A 24,831-nucleotide genomic window follows, 5' to 3' on the forward strand; every position below is an offset into this window, starting at 1 on the left:
TATATATATATATATTTATATATATATATATATATTAGTGTGCTAATGCAGGACTTTTTCAGTAGATATAAACTCTCCATGCTTAGAATGTACACAATGTACCGTACTATGATTCATTACACAGCAGGGTTTTTTTTTTTTTCAATTCAGTATTAGTTTTAGTTTATTGTTTGTTCAGTCGAGTCCGTCGTGGAGTTCGTGAAAAGACCTCGTGGTCTGAGTGCAGTCTCCATCGTTTCTTCATCTGATGATTTTTCTTCTTTCTTTTTTTTCTTCTTCAACATCAGTTGTGGGTTGTTTTTTTTTGGTCCTTTTTCCCCCTTAAAACCTCTCATTTTAAGCATCTCCGTCTCTCCGTTAACTCCACCGAGCGTCGCTTCCATTGTCTGAATCTTCATTGTCTTCATCAGCGACAGGCGACGAGAGGAAGAGGAGGGTGAAAGAGGCGGGGTTTTCTTTTTTTTTTTTTTTTCATAGCAGTGGACGGACGGAGAGGCGAGGAGAGGATAGACACGACGCGGCGTAAAGGACGACGACGATGATGATGATGATGAGGAGGAAAGAGAGAGAGAGAGAGAGATAGAGAGGCATGGTTGCCCCGTTGTGCCATCCGAGTCGGTCCCCGTTTGCAGCAGCGTTGCCGCGGAGACGCCGCCTGATTAGTCTCTATGGTTACTCCAACATGGCGTCCAGCTGGTCGGCCAGGTCGTCGAACATGCTGCCGATGTCGTCCAGGATGCTGACGGTGGTCTTCTGCTCGGCCACAGAGCTACACACACACACACGCACACACACACAGAGAAACATGTCATACGGTAGTTAAACTAACCACACTTAGGACGCACGTTAGCGCACGACCCGTTTCCATGACGACTGACCGGAAAAAAGACGCGTGCGACGTCATGTTTTTTACGCGCCGCGACACCGGAGTCCAGGGCGCACCGCTAACCGGTTAGCTCCGTGAGCTCGTTTAGCGCCGTTAGCGCGCCTACAAGTCGAACTTGCGAGCGGTATGTTTGTTGCACGAAAAGAGCAGCGCTACAAATAACCAGCGTACCTGCGCACGGCGTATGTGTGCCCTCTGTTTTTAAAGTTCAGCGTTACTTTAGAGACTCGTTTTAACAATCGGGGAGTCGCGTAAAAAACGCGACGTCACGAAACGAAACGCGTCACGCATTAACGTGAGTTAACGTTGACGCGCCCGGCGCTAATGCAACATCGTTTGGAAGAGCTAACGGCAGTTAGCGTTTGGAAAAGCCATTGTTTGCTTTCCCAAACGCTAACTGCTGTTAGCCACCGGAGCCTCAGTGACGCTGACGTAGTTTCCTGTGTCTCACTCAAACACTCAAAAGCGAAATTTCTGGAATTGTTATCTCATGGAGCTCCGCTTTGCCGCTAAAAAACGCGAGAGTGCAGGCGAGGGCGATGGTATCCGGAAGAGCGGAAGTCTGCGAAGTGTTCTGCGATTTCTAAGAGTTCTACACAAACTTCCAACCTCAGAGGATTTACATTTTATATATGACGGCGATGTGTCCCGGCTAGAGTCGGAAAAAAATGACGGCTTTTCCAAATGCTAACTGCTGTTAGCTGCCGTTAGCCTCATTGACGCTGATGTAGTTTCCTGTGTCTCATTTGCATATTTAAAGAGACAGGCACTCGAAAACCGAGCGTTCTGAACAAGGCTTTTGTTTTGGCGGGGTGATTGAACTGCTGTGGTGCTTCGTCCTTAAGGTATTTTGACCAAAGCATTACACAGACATGTTCATTAGGACACCAGGGAACTAGGTTCAGTTGGAGAATCAGGCTAAAATATGTCTCCTTTAAGTCATCAATCATTCTGACTATGTGTGTGTTACTCACTCCTCCTGCCTCAGTATCTTGTCCTCCACAGCTCTCAGAGCCGCGGCCAGCGACGCGCTCGTCTCCTCCAGCTTCTGATGCACCAGAGAGTCCACACACAGGTCCGGTGTTGTCGTCGTTGGCGTTGTTGCTGTGGGGGCCGGCGCCGTCCCGCCGCCACCGCCGCCTCCTCCTCCCACCATCCCGGTGTCCACGGACACGCCGCCGATGGAGGAGCGAGGCGGTTTGACGGGCGGCGGGGTCGGGCTGGGAGTGGCGGGAGTCTGCGGAGTGGTGGGCGTCTGCGGGGTGTGGGGGCTCTGGGGGGACGGGCTCAGCGGTTTGGCGTTGGGCGGACTGGGAGAGTTGGGGAAGGAAGGCGGCGAGCTGGTCTGCCGGGTCACCGCAGGGTGCTGTTGGACCGGGTAAGCCGGGGTGGGAGACGGCGGGCTGGTCATGGAGTGGATGAGCTTGGCCGGTTTGGGCGCCGTGGGCGGGGGCACTGGTTTGGGCGAGACTGGAGGAGGGATCTTCTTTCCTTCAACTACAGAGACACAGACAGAGAAAGAGAAGGTCATAAAAATCATAAATCTCACCCACAGAAGACAGACTGTGCTGTGATTGGCCAGCCAGCGTAGAGCCTTCCCAACTGTCTTGTGATTGGCCAGTACCCAGAAGTGACATAATCAGCACACCCGCTCTCAGCAGCGCAGCTCCCCCCTCTGGAACGGTGGATGCACTGCAACTCATTATCAAAACATTGTTTTAACAGTGTTTAAAAATAGCTTTGTCACGACTCCCCGCCGCAGTCCCTTTTATGACTTTGACCCAGAGTCAGAAGACACTGTCGCTCGTGAAACACCTCCACAACCGACGTTATTCTTCTTCTGTGGTTCAATGTACGCAACCGGATGTGCCCGGACTAGTGCCCGGAGCAGGAGGATCTGCTGTTCAGGAGAACCGCTGTTTGCGTAACCGCACCGGGTTTTTTCAGAGATCTCGCTGAGCCCGAGATTACAATAAAACACAGCGTTCTCAGCAGTGGCTGAACTGTTTGTTTCGAAACAAGGTAATGACGCAGATACACACTAAAAAACAGCGTTAATTGGGTCCGCTTTAACATTCATAATTTTGTTTTTTTTTGTCAGCCTTTCACTTGACCTTGTGTCATTTGCGCATACTGACACATGACACAAGCGGCACCCGCCTCCCTCTGTGGTGTGAGAGCGTGAAGGATTTGATTGATTTTCTCCAGCTCAACAAGCACCTGTTTGTTCTCGTGTGCGCGCTGCAGTCAACACTAATCAACACAGTCAATAACTGCTGGGTCTGTTTTGAGCGTTTGTTTTCCGAGGCCTTGACGGGATCACAAAGATTAAGTAAAGGCTTTCAAACACCCGTCGTCCCGTTACATATGCAGACTCTGTAAGTACCTGGGCTTCCAGGCGTGCCGGGGCCCGGCAGGGGGACTCTCTTGTTGGATACGGACTGCGGTGAAGTCTGTGGGCCTCCTTGTCTCTTTATCTGACCGACCACAGGCTTGGGGGAGACTGGCGGCTTTGGTTTCCTCTGCTGACCGGTTTCATTGACCATCGGAGCGGTTTGATCCATGCTGTCTCTGCGAAGAGCAGCTGTCACTTGCGATTGAGGCTGAGGCTGATGCTGGGGTTGAGGTTGATGTTGAGGTTGCGGTTGCGGCTGCGGCTGCTCCGTCACTCCGGCGTCAGACACCGGGCGGCGTTTCATGGTGGCAGTGCCGTTCTGGTAAGGCACCGGCTGCGTGGTGTTGGGCGGCGCGGCGGTCGCCGCGGGGTCCCCGTTGGCCGCGTTGGCCAGGTCCGCGTAACCCTCGGGCTCCTTGTCGCGACTCTTGGGCCGCCGCTTCACGGTGGACGACTCCTGCAGGGTGAAGTCGGAGCCGTTGGGGTGGGACTTGGAGCTGTGCAGCCGCCTCTTCAGGGTCGCTGGGGCCTCGACGCTGGGGGCGTCTTCCTGGGGGTCGCCGGCTTCGCCCTGGGGGCCCTCGGCGTCGCCCTGCAGACAGACACAAAATACACACTAACGGAAAATTCATACATTCATGACAAGAGGTGAGTGTTGCACAGTCAAAAAACATTGACAAGAGATACGTGACTAACACATATAAAGCTGCACATTACAATAGATAGACGGATGGTGGCGCTGTCAATTATTTAATTAATTATGTGTTAATTGTTGCAATTGTTTAACACCGTTAATGATGGGAAATCTTACTTTAAAAAGTTAGTCGGTTAAAGGCGCCATATGTAAGAATGTGGCCAAAAAGGGTTACTACATTCAAATTCAAAATACCGAGGTCTTTTAGGTTTTGTTTTCTGGCGTAACTGACAACCCGTGGTTGCTCGGCAGCTGAGACTCTACTGACTGCAATGATTGGTAGACGGCGGTAGGTGGCGCCACATGCCAAAACATGATTTCAAAACATAAACTATAAATAATAACATATACTATAATAATAACACACTGCTATGAATAACATAAAATTTGCAGTCTGCAAAAAAAAATTTAATGCAAATATTTTGTCTGTACTGTTATTGTTGGTGATTTCAGTTTGTTAAATGAACATTATTCCTGAGTCTGTGACTGTGATTGTGAGGATTTTATGGCCAGTTGCTTTAGATTTATTACATAATGCACCTTTAATAAAGAAGTGTATTGTGAGTAAATAAAAAAATGTAAACAAAATGCTAACTGCTACTAGCATTTTTACACTAGCATTTAGTAACTGGAGATAAACTAGTAAGAATTTCAGAGGAAAAAGGACTGAGAACTACATCAAGACACATCTTAGACTCGACTCTCAAGAGGAACTAGAGTGTGATGAATATTATCATTATATAAAGAGACGTCTGTGAGTCATGACAAATACTTGAGCCTCACATCGCACTTTGCTGTTTGAGACTGGAAACTGCAGTCGTTTGCCCAAACTGTGAGTAACACAGAGAAGTGGCAGCATAATAATAATACGTGGAGACACGAGAAACGATTCGTTTGTTATTCTTTGGTTTGGTAGTTTTAGTTTTTCCATCTGAAGTTCACAGCAGTGGCAGAATCTGTTTAAAAATTTAAGATGCTATGAAACTACATTAACTGAACTTAAATATGCATCATTTTGGGTTCATTCTACATTCAATAATGCAAAAATAATGCATTTTAAGCAGCATTTAAGATGTAAATACACTACCTCACCTATACAATTTATTTGTGTGTTTTGCATTAAAAGTCACACTATTATTCATCATTAGAGTTGCAAAACTAATAGGAAATATAGTCAAGACATTAACAAGATTAAAAATAATGATTTTTAATCAAAATAATAATTAATAGCTGTGCTAACATCACTGCACAAGGGTTTTCTAATCATCCAATAGCCTTCTGGAACACTGGAAATAGGCCTCTATACACCTGTGTACATATTCCAATAAAAACCAAGCTAGAATAGTCGTTTACCATATTAACAATGTATGGAGTGTATTTCTGATTCATTCAATGTTATATTCATTGAAAAAAAAGTGATTTTCCTTCAAAAATAAGGACATTTCTAAGTGACCCCAAACTTTTGAACGGTAGTGTATTTGATTAATCGCAGTATCAAAAAGATTGACAGCCCCCCCAACATATAAATACAGATAACATATATACTATATGGAACAAACACATATATAATGCATGTGAGAAACATATATATATATATAGATAGCTACCTGTCCTTCTCCTTCTCCTCGGCCCTGGCGGCGGATGGTCAGGCTTCCCTCGTCTGCGAAGGGCAGGTTCTCTGATGAGCTGCCGCTGCCGCTCGAGCTGGGGTGGGGGGAGGACGGAGGGTGGGGCGAGTGGGGGGAGTTATTTACAGTGGGAGGCGAGGTTTCCCGTCGGACGGAGGGCGACGGGAGAGGCGAGGCCGTCGGCTGGTTGCGCTTGGCGGCCGCCACCAGCTCGGTGACGGGGCCGCTGATGGTCCGCCGTCGGTTCACCACCTCGCCGTCCAAGCCGATGGCGTCGCGCGTTTTGCCCACCTGGAAAATCGCAGATAAACAACCGATATTTCTTGGCATAGATTATATAGCATTATTTTTGTAACAGATTATTCTGTCGATTATTTTCTCGATGAATCGTTTGGTCCATAAAATGTCTTGATTTGTCCATAAACCAAAATGATTCAGTTTGAATGATTTCTTTGTGATGTGGAGCAAAGAAACGAAGAAAATATTCACATTTAAGAAGCTAAAACGATCAGAAAACTTGTTTTAATCCTGAAAAATGCTTCAAACCGATGAATCAATGATCAAAATAGTTGACGATTAATCGATGAGTTGTTTCAGCTCTACTGAAGAGCTAACTTGAGTCTTCCTCACATGCTCCTGCACTCTTAGAAATAAGGGTTCCAAAAGGGTTCTTCTACAAGGGCTGAGGTTCTACCTGGAAAACATTTTTCAAGGGTTCTTGGTAACACTAATGGTTCCAATAAGAACCATTTTGATCCAGAGAACCCTTTAAAGCCCCTTTCCTGAATAAAGGGTTTTAAAAAAGTTCGGTAACGCTTTCTTTTACAGTCCCCTAATTACCTGGTATTTAGCTGGTAAATTCATGGTAACACTAAAGTGTTGCTAGGTAATTACCAAGGGTAATAAGATAAGTAAATACAGTGAAACCGTTGCCAAAATACTGGGTAATGCACGGTAATGTACTCGGTAAGTAAAGTAAAACTGTACTGTAAAAGAAAGCCAAGCTTGTTTCCATGTAATTACACACATTTTTAGGGTTAGGTTTGTTAGATTACCCCTTGGGTAAATAGCTAGTAATTAGGGGACTGTAGGTACCTGCTTATTACCAGTTTATAACCCAATAATACACTTACATTTACCATAGTTTTGCCATAGTTTAGCTGTACATACCTTCTTATTAACAGCAGTAATAACACGCTATAATTAACTATATAGTTACCAGGTAAATGCCCAGTATTTTGGCAACAGTTTCACTGTATTTACTTTCTTATTACCATTGGTAATTACCTAGTAACACTTTGGTGTTACCATGAATTTACCAGGTAAATACCTGGTAATTAGGGGACTGTAAAAGAAAGCGTTACCAAAAGTTCTTGGTAAGAACCCTCCAAAAGGGTTCCAGGAAGAACCTTTTTACCTGGAGTCAAAAAGGGTTCTCCTATGAGGACAAGCTGAAGAACCTTATATGGTTCTACTTAGCACTTTTATTTCTAAGAGTGTACTTTGGGTGCATTCTGGGTGATGACCAGTGAATTCAGGCAAGATTAATAAAGACAGCGACCTTCACAGATGCTTTGGAAAGCAGACTTTAAGAAAATTTTGGTTTCTTATCTTATACTCCGAGATCACAAAATCATGATTTCTTTGTCATGTGGAGCAAAGAAACGAAGAAAATATTCACATTTAAGAAGCTAAAACAATCAGAACTCTTGTTTTAATCCTGAAAAAAGCTTCAAACTAGTCAAAATAGTTGATAAATTTAGTCATTGATGAATTGTTTCAGGTCTATTTTTTTTTACAATACCTGAAGGAAATTCTTCTGCAGTGCCATGCCTTTGGGTCCGCCCCCTATAGACGACATTTCCAACATGGCGGCGATGCTCCTCACGCTCCCCATGCTGCTCGTTTCCACAGCGACGGCGGCGTCCCCGGACACCCCGAGGTCGCTGGCCCTCCTCTGTTGGTGGTAAGGCACGTCCAGCATCCCGCCCGTCGTGGCGTGCGTGCTCTGCTGCGCGTTCGCGTTCGTGTCGGACAGGTTGGAGTTGGAGCTGGAGATGGCCGAGCTGGAGCGCTTGGGCGGCGGCGGCGGCGGGCCCTTTTTCTTCTGACGCAGCGCCAGCGACTGCGTGTGGCCTCGGCCGGGGTTCTTGTCCTGGTTGCGGACGGAGTGGCTGCGGCTGACGCGGTGGGTCACCGTGTGGTATTTGCCTCCCTCCGGTCTCACGACGGCCGTGCTCTGACCTCCTACCGCGTCCGCTTCTCCTCCGCCTCCGCCACCGCCTCCGCCACCTCGGCCCGGTTGCTCGTCGCACTCGCCGTCCGACACGGCGTATCGGTTGAGGCTGTGGGCGCGCTTCTTCTGGAGTGCAGACGGCTCCGAACCTTCCTCCTCGGCCAGCTCAGCCTCTGGCGGGAGACAGAGGAGTGGAACCTGTGGCTGCTGATTCTCCATCACCTGTGGCTGCGGTTGGTGCTGAGGGTGTTTTTGGTGTGCTGGCTGGACTGGAGGCTGCTGCTGAGGCTGAGGCTGCTGCTGCTGCTGCTGCTGCTGCTGCTGCTGCTGCTGTTGAGGGTGTGTGCCGCCTGGAGCTCCACGGTGAGTGGGCGACTGCGGGGGGTGAGAGCGCGGTGACTGAGGCCTCTCCCCGTGAACAAACTGGGCGGCCGGCTTGGTTTTGGACTGAGAAGACGAAGCCGAGCTCTGGACAGAGGACGTGGACGAGGAGGATGACGTCCTCGTCTTGGTGGGAGTGTGAGGAGGCGTGTAGGGAGGAGCAGGCTGCGAGTGGGAGTGGGAGTGGGAGTGACGGTGTTTGCCTTGGGAGGACACGCTGCCCCTGTGCGAGGAATTGCTTCCCTGGCTGCTCTGCTGCCTCATAGTCCGCGCCTCCTTCTTAGGCGGTGCAGTTCCTCCTCCTCCTCCTCCTCCTCCTCCTCCTCCTCCACCTCCACCTCCTGTCATCACCTCATCGTGGTCTTTGCTGAGGTTGCGCGTTCGTTGAGCTTTGACCTCCTGACCTGGCTGGGTCATGGCGCTCTGTAGCTCGGTGCTCAACTCGCTGTCCTGGAAGGTGCTCATCTTTGGAGACATGAGCTCTGCAAATGTGAAGACAACGCGTGATTTAAATTGGACAGGAGATCCTCAGTTTAGATGTCGTTCATCAAGCTATCGCGCGTTAGCTTACCGTCTGGGGGAGGGCCGTCCACAGACATGACTTCCTGCTGCTGCGTGATTGGTGGGGGCTTCTTTCGGATGGAGCCGTGTCCGTCTGTAACGCGCTGCAATTCAGCCAGCTGCTTCACTGCCAGCATCAGCTTCTTCTGGTGACCTTTGACATCAGAAATATGGAATATGTTTTATTCAATTAGAAGGTTAAGAATGCTTCAAAGAATGTAAAAAAAAAAATTGCATCAAACAGTTTGATTTACCCAGTTTGATGATGCCTATTTCCTGCAGGTCCTCCCAAGTGATGTCAGTGATGAAGTCGATGTTCTCGTAGCCGTTCTGCACTAACACCTGGTGGTACTGGGTCAGGCCAATCGCAGACAGCCACTCTCCGAGATTGGCCTATAGAAGAAAAAAAAACTGATTCATACTCATACCCTCGTCATGCTAACAACAGGGTCTCTGCGGGTTTCAACAAGTCAAATTTAAGACTTTTTAAGACCATATTGAATGAAATTTAAGACCCATTTCAAAAAAGACATCAAGGAAAATTGGAGCCACAAATCGTTGAACTTGCAATTCGGCTTAGCTGTGGGCTTTCGTTAAGTTTTCTCCGCTGCTATGCTAAGCTGAAACACACCACGGCGCGCGCACAGCACACTAACTAGTGGTGCTCGATAAATTCTCACACCGGGCAGCACAGGTGGACTACTTTAGTTCCGTGTTGTAGTTATGTTATCGCAATCTCAAAAATAGAAACATTTCAAAGCAAGACTGAAGTTTATGCATGTTTTATGCATGTTCACGTTAATAGATTTGAAGACCTTTCAAAATTGTATTAAAGACCTTTTAAGACATTTTAGGAGAATTTTAGACATTTTAAGGCCTTAAATTCAAATTATTGGATTTAAGACTCTATAAGACTTTTTACGACCTTGCGGATACCCTGTAACAAACACTGACGCTACGGAATTGGATTTAAGAAGCAGTTTTGCGCTCCTTGATTTGTTCTTTTGCGCCATGGTTTTTTGTTTGTGGGCGGGCCTTAGGAAGCTGCCTACTGATTGGCTACTGAGTTTTGGAAGTCTCAGTAGCCAATCAACAGCTCCAGAGACCGGAAGTTGTCACAGGTTTGGAGTCGCTGTCCGTCTGGAACTCGTTCTCCGTCGACGTCCGATAAAGTAATTTAAATATCTAACGTTTATAATCTGACAAAGGTTTTTCTGAGTAATTTATTTTTTGGTTTGTTTTTTTTGGTCAAATTTTTTCTCAGTTTTTCGTTGTAATTTTTTTTTCTGAATTATCGAGATACTTCGAGGTCTCGCGAGAACCTACGACCTGCAAGTGACTCCCATGGACTTTCTGACCAACCGCAAAGTCCTCAGATGTTAGCGTAAAGTCGACAAACTAAAGCTAATATCGTCTATATGACTTAGAGACAGGACTGATCTCCCAGGGTCTTAAAATTGAACTTTTAATAGAGGAATTAACTTGTTTATTGTTTCAAATGCTCTCTCAACTCAGGAAAAAAAACAGTTAGTCAGAAAAAAATGTGTCCAAAAAATTTTTTTTTCAAGGGAATGCAATGCGCTTCTGTATCATACAACCTGAACTATCATTTTAAAGCATAGGGTGTGTGTCTGTGTGTGTGTGTGTGTGTGTGTGTGTGTGTGTGTGTGTGTGTGTGTGTGTGTGTGTGTGTGTGTGTGTGTGTGTGTGTGTGTGTGTTCTCGAGTCTTACTCACAGGTTTCTGATCAGGCAGCCACTCGGTCACACTCATCTTGTTAATCTCGGATGTCATTTTCTTCCTGTGACCCGGTTTAGTTATTCCAATAGCCGTCAGGTCCTACACACACACACACACACACGCACACACACACACACACACACACACACACACACACACACACACACACACACACACACACACACACACACACACACACACACACACACGCACACACAGAAACGAATGAACAAATGCACACAAATACACGTTTGTAGATGCAGTAGTGGCATGAGCGGGCTCGTTCTTCACAATGTGCCTTTTTTTTTTTTTCAGTAGACCAGCAGTTTCTCTCTCACGTCCTCACACACACACACACACACACACACGCACGCACACACACACGCACACACACGAGACAGCAGGAGATCCAGATTAATGAAAGCTTTCGCCAGTTGAGGAGAAAAGAGCAGCGATGTAAATGTCTCCAAAATCATAGGAAGTGCAAGAAGAAAAGCAATGACAGCAAAAAATAAATCGCTCGAGCGAAAAGGAAAAGGAAACACCGACGACAAGTCAGTTCACCTCGATTCTTCGTCCTGTCACTTAAATTCAAATCAGCGCATCGTCCTGTCAATGTCTGATCACACAAATAATTTATACAAGCAATAATAATAATTTGTACGTAGGTGAGTCTAGCTCCTCAGAACAGGCAGCAACAGGTGAAGGTGAGGAGTCAGGTTTTCTTTCTTTTTTGGCACCATTAAATCAGAACAAAATCTGAAATATAAGACATTTCATTCACCTCATGGTAATGTAACAGGAACCTTGTGTGTCAAATTGGTGGAAACCCGAAAACTGAGCCACTTTTCTTGTCGCTTAAAGCTACAATAAGTGATTTTAGACCTCTAGGACGCAATATAGTGTTTTTGTTTCTTTTTGGTTTGTGTAGCACTTTGAGATTATTTTATGAAAAGTGCTTTACAAATAAAATGTATTATAATAAAAATAATAATATACAACCATAGACTGTAGATGAACACAGGTTCTTCTGCTGTGTGACCCATTATTCCAGGGCAAATAACAAACTGTGCAATGAATGAAAATCATATCTAAGGGTTCATCGCAGACACTGTTTATGTTGTATTTAATTCATAATTTAAAAGTAATTTAAAATGTACACGTTCAGTGCCAACACTGGAAATGTTCTGGTCCGATATCAAACGCACACGCACTCATACTTCTAGAGTAAATGTTAAAGCACCGCCAGCAGCTAGCGAGTAGCGTAGCATAGCGTGGCACAAAAACTAAAGAGAGAACAAGTCATTGTTGTGCTGACCTAAGCTAATGGCTAATGGCTAAGTAAGTGAACGTGTTGTTACTTAGCTACTTAGCTTAGCTGCATTATAGCATGAGGCTTTGGTTATTTTGGTGATTATTATAGGTAATTTAAGCTATTATTTTTGCCATGAAATGAGCTTATTTGAGCATTTTTTACCATAAACATGCATCTTGCAGACATCAAGGACAGCACAAATCACACGTGTTGTCATTGTGGTCCTTGGAGAGAAGTGCCTTGCTGCGACCTCTCTCTGGGGGGTTGAGGGTTCCGTTTTTTGCCTTACCTCTGGGGTCATTCGACTAATGGTGGGCAAGTCATACCCCGCGCCCAGGAAGTTTGGAGCGTAGACCTGCAGCTGAAAGTCGCTCAGCCATTGGACAACGGCCTCTGAGCTCTACGGGAGAGAAGACAGGGGAGGGGGGGGGGGGGGCATGCTGTCACTGGCTCCATGTCTGATTTGTCAACAGCCACTTTTCCTCAGCATGGTCAAGCAGGGCAAGAGTTTATATTATTTGAACATTTGTATTTTATTTAAATCTGGGCTACGGACAAAATCATCTAAATTTTTTAAGAATGAGTCGCTGGCTGATATAGCGTTAGCCCTGCTTGGTTAGCCCTGCTTGGCCATGTAGTGAAATCCAGGCTTAAATTAGGAAGGAAGAAGGCCCATCCAAGTGGTATGTTCCAGCATGTGCTACAGATTAGCAACTACAAGATAATCTACTATTTTAAATGTGTTTACTTATTCCATTTTGCTTTAAAGAGGCCAGAGCTTGTTGCAACTACTATATATATATATAAAAAAAACTTAAAGGTGCCATATGTAAGAGTGTGGTCAAAAACAGTTACTACATTCAAATTCAAAATACCAAGGTCTTTTAGGTTTCGTTTTCTGACGTAACTGGCAACCCGTGGTTGCTCGGCAGCTGAGACTCTACTGACTGCAATGATTGGTAGAAGGCGGTGGGTGGCGCCACATGCCAAAACATCAAAATGATTTGCAGTCTGCAAACGATTTTTTTGAATGCAAATATCTTGGCTGTACTGTTGTTGTTGGTGAGTTCAGTTTGTTATATGAACATTATTCCTGAGTCTGTGACATATTTTATTGCTTTAGATTTATTACATAATGCACCTTTAAATATTATCACATTTTTAGAATCATTTTGGTTTGGTTGACGTGCAATGAGCTCGCAAAATCCTGTCAGTGTTAACATTCCCCCAAATGTCAACTCCACCAGAAGATGTGCGAAACAAATTCTGTCATGCATTGTGGGAAATGTAGTTTATGGTCAACGCACGCTTTAAAGCAGCATAGACCTATTTTAACACAGATTTTTAAGACCAATTAATCACTCGCGGGCCACATAAAATGAAGTGGCGGGCCACATCTGGGCCCCGGGCCTTGAGTTTGACACACGTGCTATAAACGTTGTTAGTACAAAATAGTTCAATGGCTAAACCTAATATGACACTACAGTTTCCTGTTTACCTATAAGACATTTGGTGCATCCTGATTTATATCACTACACAGAACACAGGGAGGTTTTTATAGCGATGGATTCATCGATAGCTGATGCGACGCCGTCCAGGCCACAGATTATTAAACAGTATGACCTGCTTTAGAAAATAGGCGATCATTTTCTGCAATATTCTGCTTTAAATGCAGGGAAGCAGAGCTCTGGGATGAGATTTAACTACAGTAGGATTTCATCCCACACCATTTCAAACTCCCACACTCCCTCTGCACCTCTCTTCACATTAGTTCCTCCCTTTTTTTTTGCATAATTTCTCCCTAAAAAAAACCCCACTTCTTCCTCTGTGTCCTGCCCGGGGAAAATATTATTAGGACACTGGGTAAATAGAAACCAGGACTCTAGCTAACAGATGGCCATAAAACATGGCTTACATGACAGCACACACACACACACACACACACACACACACACAAACACAAACACAAACACAGGCACCTCACACTCAACGACCACAGCCACCTGCTATTTAAATATGCTCCACTGCTCCTTAGTTTTTCCACATTTTAATTACTATACGATGAGATTTGAACTTGAATGTAGGCCCGTGCATTTGTAACACATCACACACACACACACACACAACCAAATATGTAATATCACACAAACTGATATCTTTACTCGAGCTATGACTGCCTGAGGTGCCACCAACGAGGGATTTGTCTAAGGCAAAAGAGGAAAATACTGCAATGGAAGAAGAAGAAGAAGAAGAAGAAAAAGCTGCAACTAAAAGGAGTGAATAATGATGGACAGCAGGTAGTAGACAGATGTGAGATGACAGGATTCACACACTCGCTCACACACACACACAAGATTCCTGATTTACCAACTCTTACAGGATCCCACACACACACACACACACACTTACCGAATCGTGGCTGCATCCAAACACTCGCAGCACAGACGAGGCCAGTTGCGAGAGAAACCGCTGGGACATCTTGGTGCATGTATGTATGTATGTATATATGTCAACTACTATATGTGTGTGCGAATGCACAAGTGGGTGAGTGGTTGGCGATATTGTTTCGGCGACTGAGGAGCTACATTCTCGTCCCACTGCCGTTACATAACAGATGAGAGTGGCTTTCTTGTGTGTGTCTTTACAGAGAATCTGTGGAACTCTGGGACTGTCCTACCTTCCCCTCGCCCGGACCCTCCCCCTTCCTGGTTGCCGTGGCGTCGTAGGGCGGCGCTTCGTGCAGGGGACAACCCGATTGGCTCGACGTCCGAGAGGAGCTGGCAGAACCTGCCGAGGAGAGAGAGAGAGAGACACCATTGGACCGATTTTTTCGAGGCCGCCCTGTCGCTGTAAACGTGATCGACAGATGAGTTTGCTCATCGTGCTACCTGACCTCTACCCCCCTTCTCCACCTACTGGTTTCTGGTCGGCCGGATTCATCGCTTTGACAAATCATCCAAGATGTAACAAAGCGTCTTAACCAATCACAACCCTGTACACGTCCTCCTACAGAACCCTGCCTCGGCCATCTGTCTCTGAACCCAGCCAAGATCTGTGTGTGTGTGTGTGTGTGTCAGGAGACATCTCTACCAGACGAGCTGATTCTGAGTCTCGTCGCTTTGGTCGCAGACACACATTTCATATCATGACTGTGAGTTTATTAACGTTTGGGGCCAATTCCAATTCCTATCTTAACCCTCAAGCTCAACCCTTAATATTAAGTGTTGAGGGTTATTTTGTCACTTAGAAATGGGACACCCCTTAAATGCAGATACGTCTTCAGACTGTAGGGGGCAGAATAACGCGAAAGCTGCGTCCAGTCTGTCAACTCCAAAAAAAGAAGAAGAAGAAGAAGAACACATTTACGTCAGGATTATTTATTACGATCCGTTTGTCAGTCAAGTTATTAGGTTGTTAGTTAGTTATAAGATGATACTCATACAAATACCACAACCACGGACATATTCAGCTGACAGTTACCACACACCACGACTTATTGAAAAGTAAACCATAGCAAACCATCGGCTATTGACAAAAGATCGTAAAATAAAAATAAATGTTACGCAACAATGACGTCAGTAATCCATAATATGGGCCTAAACTAAGATAATACAATGGTTTTCATCATTTTTTTTATATCTCTATTAACAAAGAAAATACTTAATTTGTAGCGTACTCGTTTCGCTGCTTTCGGCGCCATCTTTGTTATGTCAAAACACGCAATGCATTCTGGGTAGCCCTTGCTCCCAAGGGTGGTCTCTATTGAAAATCTCAATATTGAGGGTGATACAGCCCTTAAACTTGCCCCTCAACTTAATTTTTCTGAGAATCGGGACAGCACTTGCACTAGAGGGAGCGCACATTTTTGAGATTGAGGGTAAAGCAAGGAATTGGAATTCACCCCTAGACTCTGTGTCCTACCTGCAGACTGGTCCACAGACTTTGACTGCTCCAGGAGATGCTCCTTAGCTTTGGCAGACTGGGACAACACCGTGGCTAGAAGCTGTAAATACACACACACACACACACACACACACACACACAAACACAACAAAACAGGCTGTAATCACACAAACACTGTACAAAGTTGATATATTTTCAAACTTTTAGTTGGAAATTCTGCAGAACATGATCATTGAATATCTTTACTGCTATCACGACACAATATTGTGTTATAATTTTAAGCTCATATTGGGGTTTTATTCCCACTTTTTTCCCTCTAAACCGCTCATTGGCCCATGGGTCTTTTGAGTTTGACACCCCTGCTCTATTGGATAATCAGAACTCATTATCACCCAAATTAAAACCCATTTTTGGTCCATTATATATTATTATACATTTATATTGATAAATGTATTATTACTTTAAGGTTTGTCTGTATGTATATGTACACTACCAGTCAATAGTTTGGGGTCACCTACACAATTTTTTGGTGTTTTGCATTAAAAGTCACACTTTTATTCATCAAAAGAGTTGCAAAATGAATAGAAAATATAGTCAAGACATTGACACGATTAGAAATAATGATTTTTAGAACCAGCAAAACTGTTTTCAGCTGTGCTAACATCATTGCACACACGTTTTCAAGGGTTTTCAAGGGTTTTCTAATCATCCAATAGCCTTCTAACACCATTAGCAAACACAATGTACCATTAGAACACTGGAAATGGGCCTCTATACACCTATGTACATATTCTATTAAAAACCACGTTTGCAGCTAGAATAGTCGTTTACCACATTAACAATGTATAGAGTGTATTTCTGATTCATTTAATGTTATATTCATTGATAAAAAAGTGCTTTACCTTCAAAAATAAGGACATTTCTAAGTGACCCCAAACTTTTGAACGGACGTGTGTGTGTGTGTGTGTTCTTGTACTTGCAGCATACTGAGGACCAGTCAGGGTTTTTAACCAACAAAGTGAGGTCATTTTTACGGAGTGAGGACATTTTGGCCGGTCCTCACATTGTTTTCATTGAAATCACTTCCTTAGGTTGCTATAACATGCTATATTTGTGAGAAAAAAAACAATTTTAGACCAAAAATTTTGGGTCAAATTTTTTTTTACATTTTGGACGACATAGTATAGTATGACGTTTTTGTCAAATTTTGGACACATTTTTTTTTGTCAAATTTTGGACCAAAAATTTTATGTCAAAGATTTTTTCAAATTTTGGACGACATAGTATTGATTGACGTTTCTGTCAAATTTTGGACCAAACATTTTTGGTAAAAAAATATTTGGTTGACATAGTATAAGTATGATGTTTTTGTAAAATTTTGGACCAAAAATTAAAAAAAAGTGTTTTAATTTAAAAAGTGTTCCAGCCCTTTTTGCTCTGGGGCTCCACCTGCACACATTGTATGGTACTGCAACCAGTAGTTCTTTATAGATGTCATTCATGAAGTAGATATTTGTAATTGTGTTGATTTATAAAGTGGAAATGCTGGTCCTCAGTATGCAGCAAGTACAAGAATGTGTGTGTGGGTGTATGTGTGTGTGTGCACATGCATGCACATCATACCTTAACTCCCTCTGCTTGTGCATGTAGGATGTGTGCGGCACTGGCGGCACTCTGACCACTGCCTGATGACCTCACGCTGTTGACACTGCCCGAGCTGCCCATACTGCTGCGGTCTCCACCTGCAACACACACGCACACGCACACGCACACACAAGCACACGCACACACACACACACAGGCACACGACCACACATACAAAACATTCACACATAACAGTCACACGCATGTTGCATGCGACCGCCCGAACAAGACATAGATTTAATGCATTCAGAAACACACATGCAACAGACAGATGGATGCATACACACACACGCGCGCACACACACACGCACACACACACACAGACACACATTGAGTGGTTTAGCTGACGTCCAAAGCAAAGTGGTAAAAAAGTGTGACTCTCCACTGAAATGCACTGGTCAGCATGTGATTGGATGAGAGTGGACTGACTGATGGACAGACTGACGGACTGTTGGACGACTGAAGGACAAACTGTGGTGGAGTAAACAAGACACACCTTTTCACCCTTTCACACACACACACACACACACACTTTCCCTCTCTGGCCGTACACACACACACACACTCACACACACACAGACTGTAGACCAATGCAGATGGCTGCAGTCCTACACACTGAGGCCTCTGAGTTCAGCTAAGCTATAGATGAAGGGATCAGAAGCAGGACATGGGGAGACTGTCAGGAGCGAGTCAAAGAGTATCTGAAAGCCTTTCACTCCGCATCATCTTTGAGCTTGAAGTCACGGATGGGTGGATCCTGATCTCTTTCAGGGAATTATAGGGCACTTGAAAGCCGGTGCCTTGTTTTTTTGAACGGATGTCAGATACTGTTTGAGCCCCGGTTAGAGCTTTAAGGAGTCGGGAGTCGAGGGGGCTCAGCGCAGCGCGGCTTAGTTACCTGCCACGGGTTTGCGCAGTACCCAGATCTCTTCGTTGGAGCCTCCATGGGGCCCGCTGGACGGGGTGGGAGAGCTGTGAGGACTTGCCTCTGAACCGCGACAACCTTCAACACAGAATACCACTGTTAGCCACTACAGGGACCTTCAACTGGCCTACGAGGCAATAGCTAGCCTTTTGGCTAACAGGAAGCCATTTCGCGGGGGGGGGCGATGTTATAGTCACATACGTGTTAGCATATACAATTAGCTACTTACAGCCAACGGTCACGATGCAAAAAAATTTAGCATTTGGAGTTGTGTTTGTGGCCAAGTGGTGGAGTTCAGCATTTCTTAGAAGTTTTAGATTTAGAATTAGTTAACTATTTAGTCACATAGTTACTATAATTATATTAGTATCAGATTTTCCCTCCGATGGGGTTAGGGTTAGGGTCGATGTGGATAAATCAAACACTGTCTAGTTAATACAGAAGTTAAATGGCCAAAGTACACTCTTAGAAATATGGGTTCCAAAAGGGTTCTTCTACAAGGGCTGAGGTTCTACCCGGAAGATCCAGAGAACCCTTTAAAACCCCTTTCTTAAATAAAGGGGTTTAAAGGAGTTCTTGGTAACACTAAGGGTTCCAGGTATTCCAGATATTCCAGGTAATATTTAGTAATAGTGACCAGGAAGTGCTCACAACTACACTCTTAGAAATAAGGGTTCCAAAATGGTCCTTCTACAAGGGCTGAGGTTCTACCTGGAACCATTTGCTTCCTGAAGAAAGGGTTTTTCAAGGGTTCTTGGTAACACCTCCAAATCATGTGCTCGACTTGTTCGGGGGTGTTTTAATTCTTCAGTTTAATGATTTATCATTCCATGATTGTGTTGAATCGAGTATTTTTATCTTGACTTAACCAGTCCCTAACCATAACTACCAGATTTCAATCAGGTGGTTGAGTTGTACAGATCACTAACTATTACAGATTTAAATATGTGTGAGTAAAAAACAAAAAATGTTTGATATATTGGATAAAACCAAAGATATTTTCCAAAATCTGGAATCTAAAATATATTGTACCGGACACATTTGCTTTATATTCCTTCCTTAAGAGTGTTCCTAACTCTTTTTTAGTTTAAAGGCGCCATATGTAAGAATGTGGCCAAAAACCGTTACTACATTCAAATTCAAAATACCGAGGTCTTTTAGGTTTCGTTTTCTGACGTAACTGGCAATCCATGTTTGCTCAGCAGCTGAGACTCTACTGACTGCAATGACTGGTAGACGGCGGTAGGTGGCGCCACATGCCAAAACATGATTTCAAAACATAAACATGATTTGCAGTCTGCAAAAGATTTTTTAAATGCAAATATTTTGTCTGTACTGTTGTTGTTGGTGAGTTCAGTTTGTTATATGAACATTATTCCTGAGTCTCTGTGACATATTAGGAGGATTTTATGGCCAGTTGCTTTAGATTTATTACATAATGCGCCTTTAAGTTGGAGTTCATTAAAGTAACTTTGAATTTATCCACAAAAACACAAGAATTACAGCGGGGGGGCCAATTGGAGAGCAGGGGGTTGGGCTAAAGAAGCATTTACATTTCAAACTCCCTTACACACACACACACCACACTTTCATACTCACACACACACACACACACACACACAAACACACAGAAAAAAATACAGCATATACTGTCTATAGATATATGAAAACATTTATATACTCGCAGTACATAAATCAATCCATAACATGAATATATGTGTATATACACATGTATATGCTATAATGTACATACATATACATATATAATGCATCCGTTAATGTGTGATTATATATGTGAGCCTTGAATGGGGCTGCTGTAGTGCATTTTGGAGAGTGTCATAAACCATTATAACCTTAATCGGGGGGATTATAAATGGTTTATGGGGTGTGACCAACAGTGCTCTAGAGAAACAGTTTTTGCTTCACAGCGCCTCCTCGTGGCCATTTTGCGTCCCTCCAGTTGACCTTAATGTGTGTGATTTCTGTGTATTTTCAAAAGCAGCCTTTGATTTGACTGAGTGTATGCAGGATGGATTGTGCTCTTACATACATTATCCTTTATTTGGAAGCTGCATTTGTATTTTAATACTTTAATACTAGTGATTTTTTTTTATTATTATTATTGTTCTGGAGGAGACAAAATGGCATCGAGCTAAGGTTCCCGTTAGAAGAATAGCAAGTGCAGCGTCAAAAAAAATAAATAAACACCTTACCTTCAAAAAACATTCAGGGTGACATTTTGTCTCTTAAACAACACTTGACACTTCATCACTTAGACAATTGTTTAATGTAAACACCTTATTTCAGCATGTATTTTTGATAAGCAAACCTGTTTTACTGAATCTTTTTGACAGACCGTCAATGTCAGAGAAGCTTTGTCCACACTTTTCAGGAAACAAATATTTGACTCATTGGTTTCTGATGTAATTTAACACAACTTAACTTGACTTATTCCCCTCTCCATAACCTAACAACCCCCCAAAAACGCACACACTCTCTATCTCTGTCTCCCTCTCTCACACACACACACACCCTATGCTTTCTGTTACACTCTTAGAAATAAAAGTGCTAAGTAGAACCACATAAGGTTCTTCGGATTGTCCTCATAGGAGAACCCTTTTTGGCTCCAGGTAGAAAGGTTGCACTGGAAGCCTTTTGGAGGGTTCTTACCAAGAACTCTTTTAAAACCCTTTATTCAGGAAATGGGTTTTAAAGGGTTCTCTGGATCAAAAATGGTTCTTACTGGAACCATTAGTGTGACCAAGAACCCTTTTAAAACCCTTTATTCAGGAAAGGGGTTTTAAAGGGTTCTCTGGATCAAAAATGGTTCTTACTGGAACCATTAGTGTGACCAAGAACCCCTTTAAAACCCTTTATTCAGGAAATGGGTTTTAAAGGGTTCTCTGGATCAAAAATGGTTCTTACTGGAACCATTAGTGTGACCAAGAACCCTTTTAAAACCCTTTATTCAGGAAAAGGCGTTTTAAAGGGTTCTCTGGATCAAAAATGGTTCTTACTGGAACCATTAGTGTGACCAAGAACCCTTTTAAAACCCTTTATTCAGGAAAGGGGTTTTAAAGGGTTCTCTGGATCAAAAATGGTTCTTACTGGAACCATTAGTGTGACCAAGAACCCTTGAAAAACCCTTTCTTCAGGAAATGGTTCCAGATAGAACGTCAGCCCTTGTAAAATAACCCTTTTGGAACCCTTATTTCTAAGAGTGTAGTTGTGAGCACTTCCTGGTCACTATTACTAAACATTACTTTAACCCCCACCCCAACATAAACACAAACTCTTTACTCTCTAACCTTCAAAATAAAGTCTCAACCCTCAAACATCTCTTCTTAAACGTCATTTTTTTTTTACCTTAACAACTATAGAAGGACGGTCACACCAACACAAACAGGACTGAGGGCGTCAGTGCAGGGTTTGGTCAACGCGGTGTTAAAATGATCCGATGTTACAGTAACACACAAGGACGACACATACGGACATAACAGAAAACACACTGTCTGGTTGGAAAGTGTCTGTATCGGGCCTTGTGTGTGTGTGTGTGTGTGTGTGTGTGTGTGTGTGTGTGTGTATGTGTGTGTGTGTGAGGAACTAGACGGGTTTGTCATTGGATGGTTTGGTCAGTGATGATGTGCGGGAAAAGAGGAAAGGGAAAAACACAACAGGGAAGGAAGGAATAAGGAAAAATAAGTGTAAAAACAAACAAAAAAAAAACAAAACCAGGAAACACATAATTAACTCTGGGGCACGTCTATTAGTTCTGTTCCCATATCCTAAAAATCTACTACTACTTCATCAATTGTTTGGATGATTTCTCCTCTCGTAAAAAAAAAAAAGAAGCTTTTATAAGCTTTTATTTACATACATGCTGAAGCAAACCTGCATGAAAACACCACTTTACAATGTTTACATACAGACTTATCTAAATGACGAGAAAGAAGTAAATCCATGCGTTAAAATAACGCGCGTCAGTGTTTTGTGGTTGACTTTTAACCTTCTAAAAGCTGACAGGAAGTAGTATTGATTAGTAATTACGATAACAACTAGAGTTTATTTAAAGGTGCCATATGTAAGAATGTGGCCAAAAACGGTTACTACATTTAAATTCAAAATACAGAATCTGTCTTTTAGGTTTCGTTTTCTGACGTAACTGGCAACCTGTGTTTGCTCGCCAGCTGAGGCTCTACTGACTGCAATGATTGGTAGGTGGCGCCACATGCCAAAACATGATTTCAAAACATAAACATGATTTGCAGTCTGCAAAATATATATTTTTTAATGCAAATATTTTGTCTGTACTGTTGTTGTTGGTGAGTTCAGTTTGTTATATGAACATTATTCCTGAGTCTCTGTGACAAATTAGGAGAAATTTTTATAGCCAGTAGCTTTAGATTTATTACATAATGCACCTTTAAACAACCTCCTTTATGTAATAGGTTTTCTGGACATACACTGTGTGACCGTGTATGTCAAATATACACATATATAATATCTAATAAATTCAGTATGTGCAGAACTATCTGAAATGTGACTCTCGGTGATGAGAACAGCAACAACAGAAAAACAAAAGTTATACAGTATGAGCAACACATATTAAACACAAATTTACATAAATAATGATCTATAACAGCAAACTTTATCGGATGCCTCCAACATTTACAAAAAAATAGAAATTAGAATATGACCATCGTGACCAATTTAATTTTATTCTGGCGGATGATTAATAAAAAACAGCAGAGTAAAGGAAAGCATCCCATAAAGTTTTAATAATAATAATAAGAATAAGAATAATAATGAAAGGGGGTGTGTACCTGGGGCAGTGGGTGTGTCTCCCTGTGGGGTTGTCACGGGCGACCTGTTATAGCCAAAGGAAGTGAAAAGTGGAAGCAGTGGCTGATGGGAATGTGGTGGAGGAGGAGGCGGTGGAGGCAGGATATGGATCTGATGGAACGTGGTGTCGTTGCCGTTGACTACCGCGTTGGCAGGGGCAACCGTCGCCGGGGGAACCAGCGGTATCTTTTGAAACTGTTGATTGCAAATGACTGTGCTGGCCAAACCTAGATAACACCCACCGTGACGACACACACCGACAACACACACACACACGCACACGCACACGCACACGCACACACACACACACACACACACACGGCCAGCCAACAGTGAACCAGCGGCACGGAAACATACAAAACAAACAAACAAACAACAAAACAGAGAATTACACGTAAGAAAAAAAGGGGGGGGGGGGGAACAATAAATTAAAAGTTTTAAACTTAAACGAAGAAATCAAAGTGAGGGACAGTGGCTGATGTCGGAGGTGAGGACGGTGGATAGAAACGAAATGAAATGAAATGATCTGAAAAGGGAGATGATGGATGCTGCTCATCAAAAGTGACCTTTTTGCTCTTAATTTTTATCTTGTTTTATGAGAGTGCTTAGTAATATACACATACTGATGTACTGATGTGATTCCATACCGCGTTTGGCAGTTTTGTTGGTGTCATTATATGCAGATGATATTAAAGCAGAAGCGGAAGTTCCAATTAACTCTGTTTTTTAGTGTGTATCTGCGTCATTACCTTGTTTACGAAGCCCTGAAGGTTCTAAACAAACAGTTCAGCCACTGCTGAGAACGCTGTGTTTTATCGTAATCTCGGGCTCAGCGAGATCTCTGAAAAAACCCGGTCCGGTTACGTAAACACCGGTTCTCCTGAACAGCAGATCCTCCTGCTCCGGGCACTAGTCCGGGTACATCCGGTTGCGTACATTGAACCGCAGAAGAAGAATAACGTCCGTTGTGGAGGTGTTTCACGAGCGACAGTGTCTTCTGACTCTGGGTCAAAGTCATAAAAGACACTGCGGCGGGGAGTCGTGAAGAAGCTATTTTTGAACACTGTTAAAACAATGTTTTGATAATGAGTAGCAGTGCATCCACCGTTCCAGAGGGGGGAGCTGTGCTTCTGAGAGCGGGTGTGCTGAATATGTCACTTCCGGGTACTGGCCAATCACAACACAGTCTGTCTTCTGGGGGTGAGAGTTGAGTCTGAAATATCGTGGCTGGGAAACAGCGTCAGAAAAGACAGATTTCTATCGGCTCGTTTACAGCAACTAGGAGGTTTTTGACCATAAAAACAAGTTAATGTATGTAAGTAGACCTCCATGACTCACATATATGTGCAACAGGACCACTCTACGTGATCTTTAAGATACGCCATCATTATATAAAACTGCAAAAAAAACAAAAAAACATAATGAACACACGTCTGTGTCCTTTCAAGACAATCAGATGTATGACAACGTGTCCCCGCAGCGTAACAGCAGAGTAAATGAAGTGCAGCGCTGTAAGCTAGTGCATACTGTCAGTTCCCTGCTCTTTCATTTGCTGCCCGACAGCCAGCTGTCACTCGCTGCTGCTGCTGCTGCTGTTGTACAGTATTATCTTCCCCACGCTCTGCTGCTGTGCTGAGCGGCTTTGTCAATTAAAGCGAGGAGGTCCGAGAGTGTGGACCAAG

General features: G+C 43.6%; 1 protein-coding gene across 1 annotated transcript in view; it reads right to left on the reverse strand.

Moving 5' to 3' along the window:
- Positions 1 to 672: 672 nt before the first annotated feature.
- caskin1 (CASK interacting protein 1) overlaps positions 673 to 24,831 on the reverse strand; it is a gene marked incomplete at both ends in the record, with an annotated part of 137,574 nt that continues 113,415 nt past the window's right edge. The window contains 14 exons of the mRNA XM_083897004.1: positions 673 to 769; positions 1,861 to 2,383; positions 3,273 to 3,897; positions 5,583 to 5,894; positions 7,408 to 8,702; positions 8,792 to 8,935; positions 9,036 to 9,174; positions 10,518 to 10,619; positions 12,125 to 12,235; positions 14,513 to 14,622; positions 15,757 to 15,838; positions 17,362 to 17,480; positions 18,281 to 18,385; positions 23,131 to 23,376. Coding sequence (XP_083753130.1) covers positions 673 to 769; positions 1,861 to 2,383; positions 3,273 to 3,897; positions 5,583 to 5,894; positions 7,408 to 8,702; positions 8,792 to 8,935; positions 9,036 to 9,174; positions 10,518 to 10,619; positions 12,125 to 12,235; positions 14,513 to 14,622; positions 15,757 to 15,838; positions 17,362 to 17,480; positions 18,281 to 18,385; positions 23,131 to 23,376 — 4,010 coding nt within the window. The remainder of the gene's footprint in view (positions 770 to 1,860; positions 2,384 to 3,272; positions 3,898 to 5,582; positions 5,895 to 7,407; positions 8,703 to 8,791; positions 8,936 to 9,035; positions 9,175 to 10,517; positions 10,620 to 12,124; positions 12,236 to 14,512; positions 14,623 to 15,756; positions 15,839 to 17,361; positions 17,481 to 18,280; positions 18,386 to 23,130; positions 23,377 to 24,831) is intronic.

This window comes from Microchirus variegatus (assembly GCF_963457635.1).
Source record: "Microchirus variegatus genome assembly, chromosome: 10".
NCBI lineage: Eukaryota > Metazoa > Chordata > Actinopteri > Pleuronectiformes > Soleidae > Microchirus > Microchirus variegatus.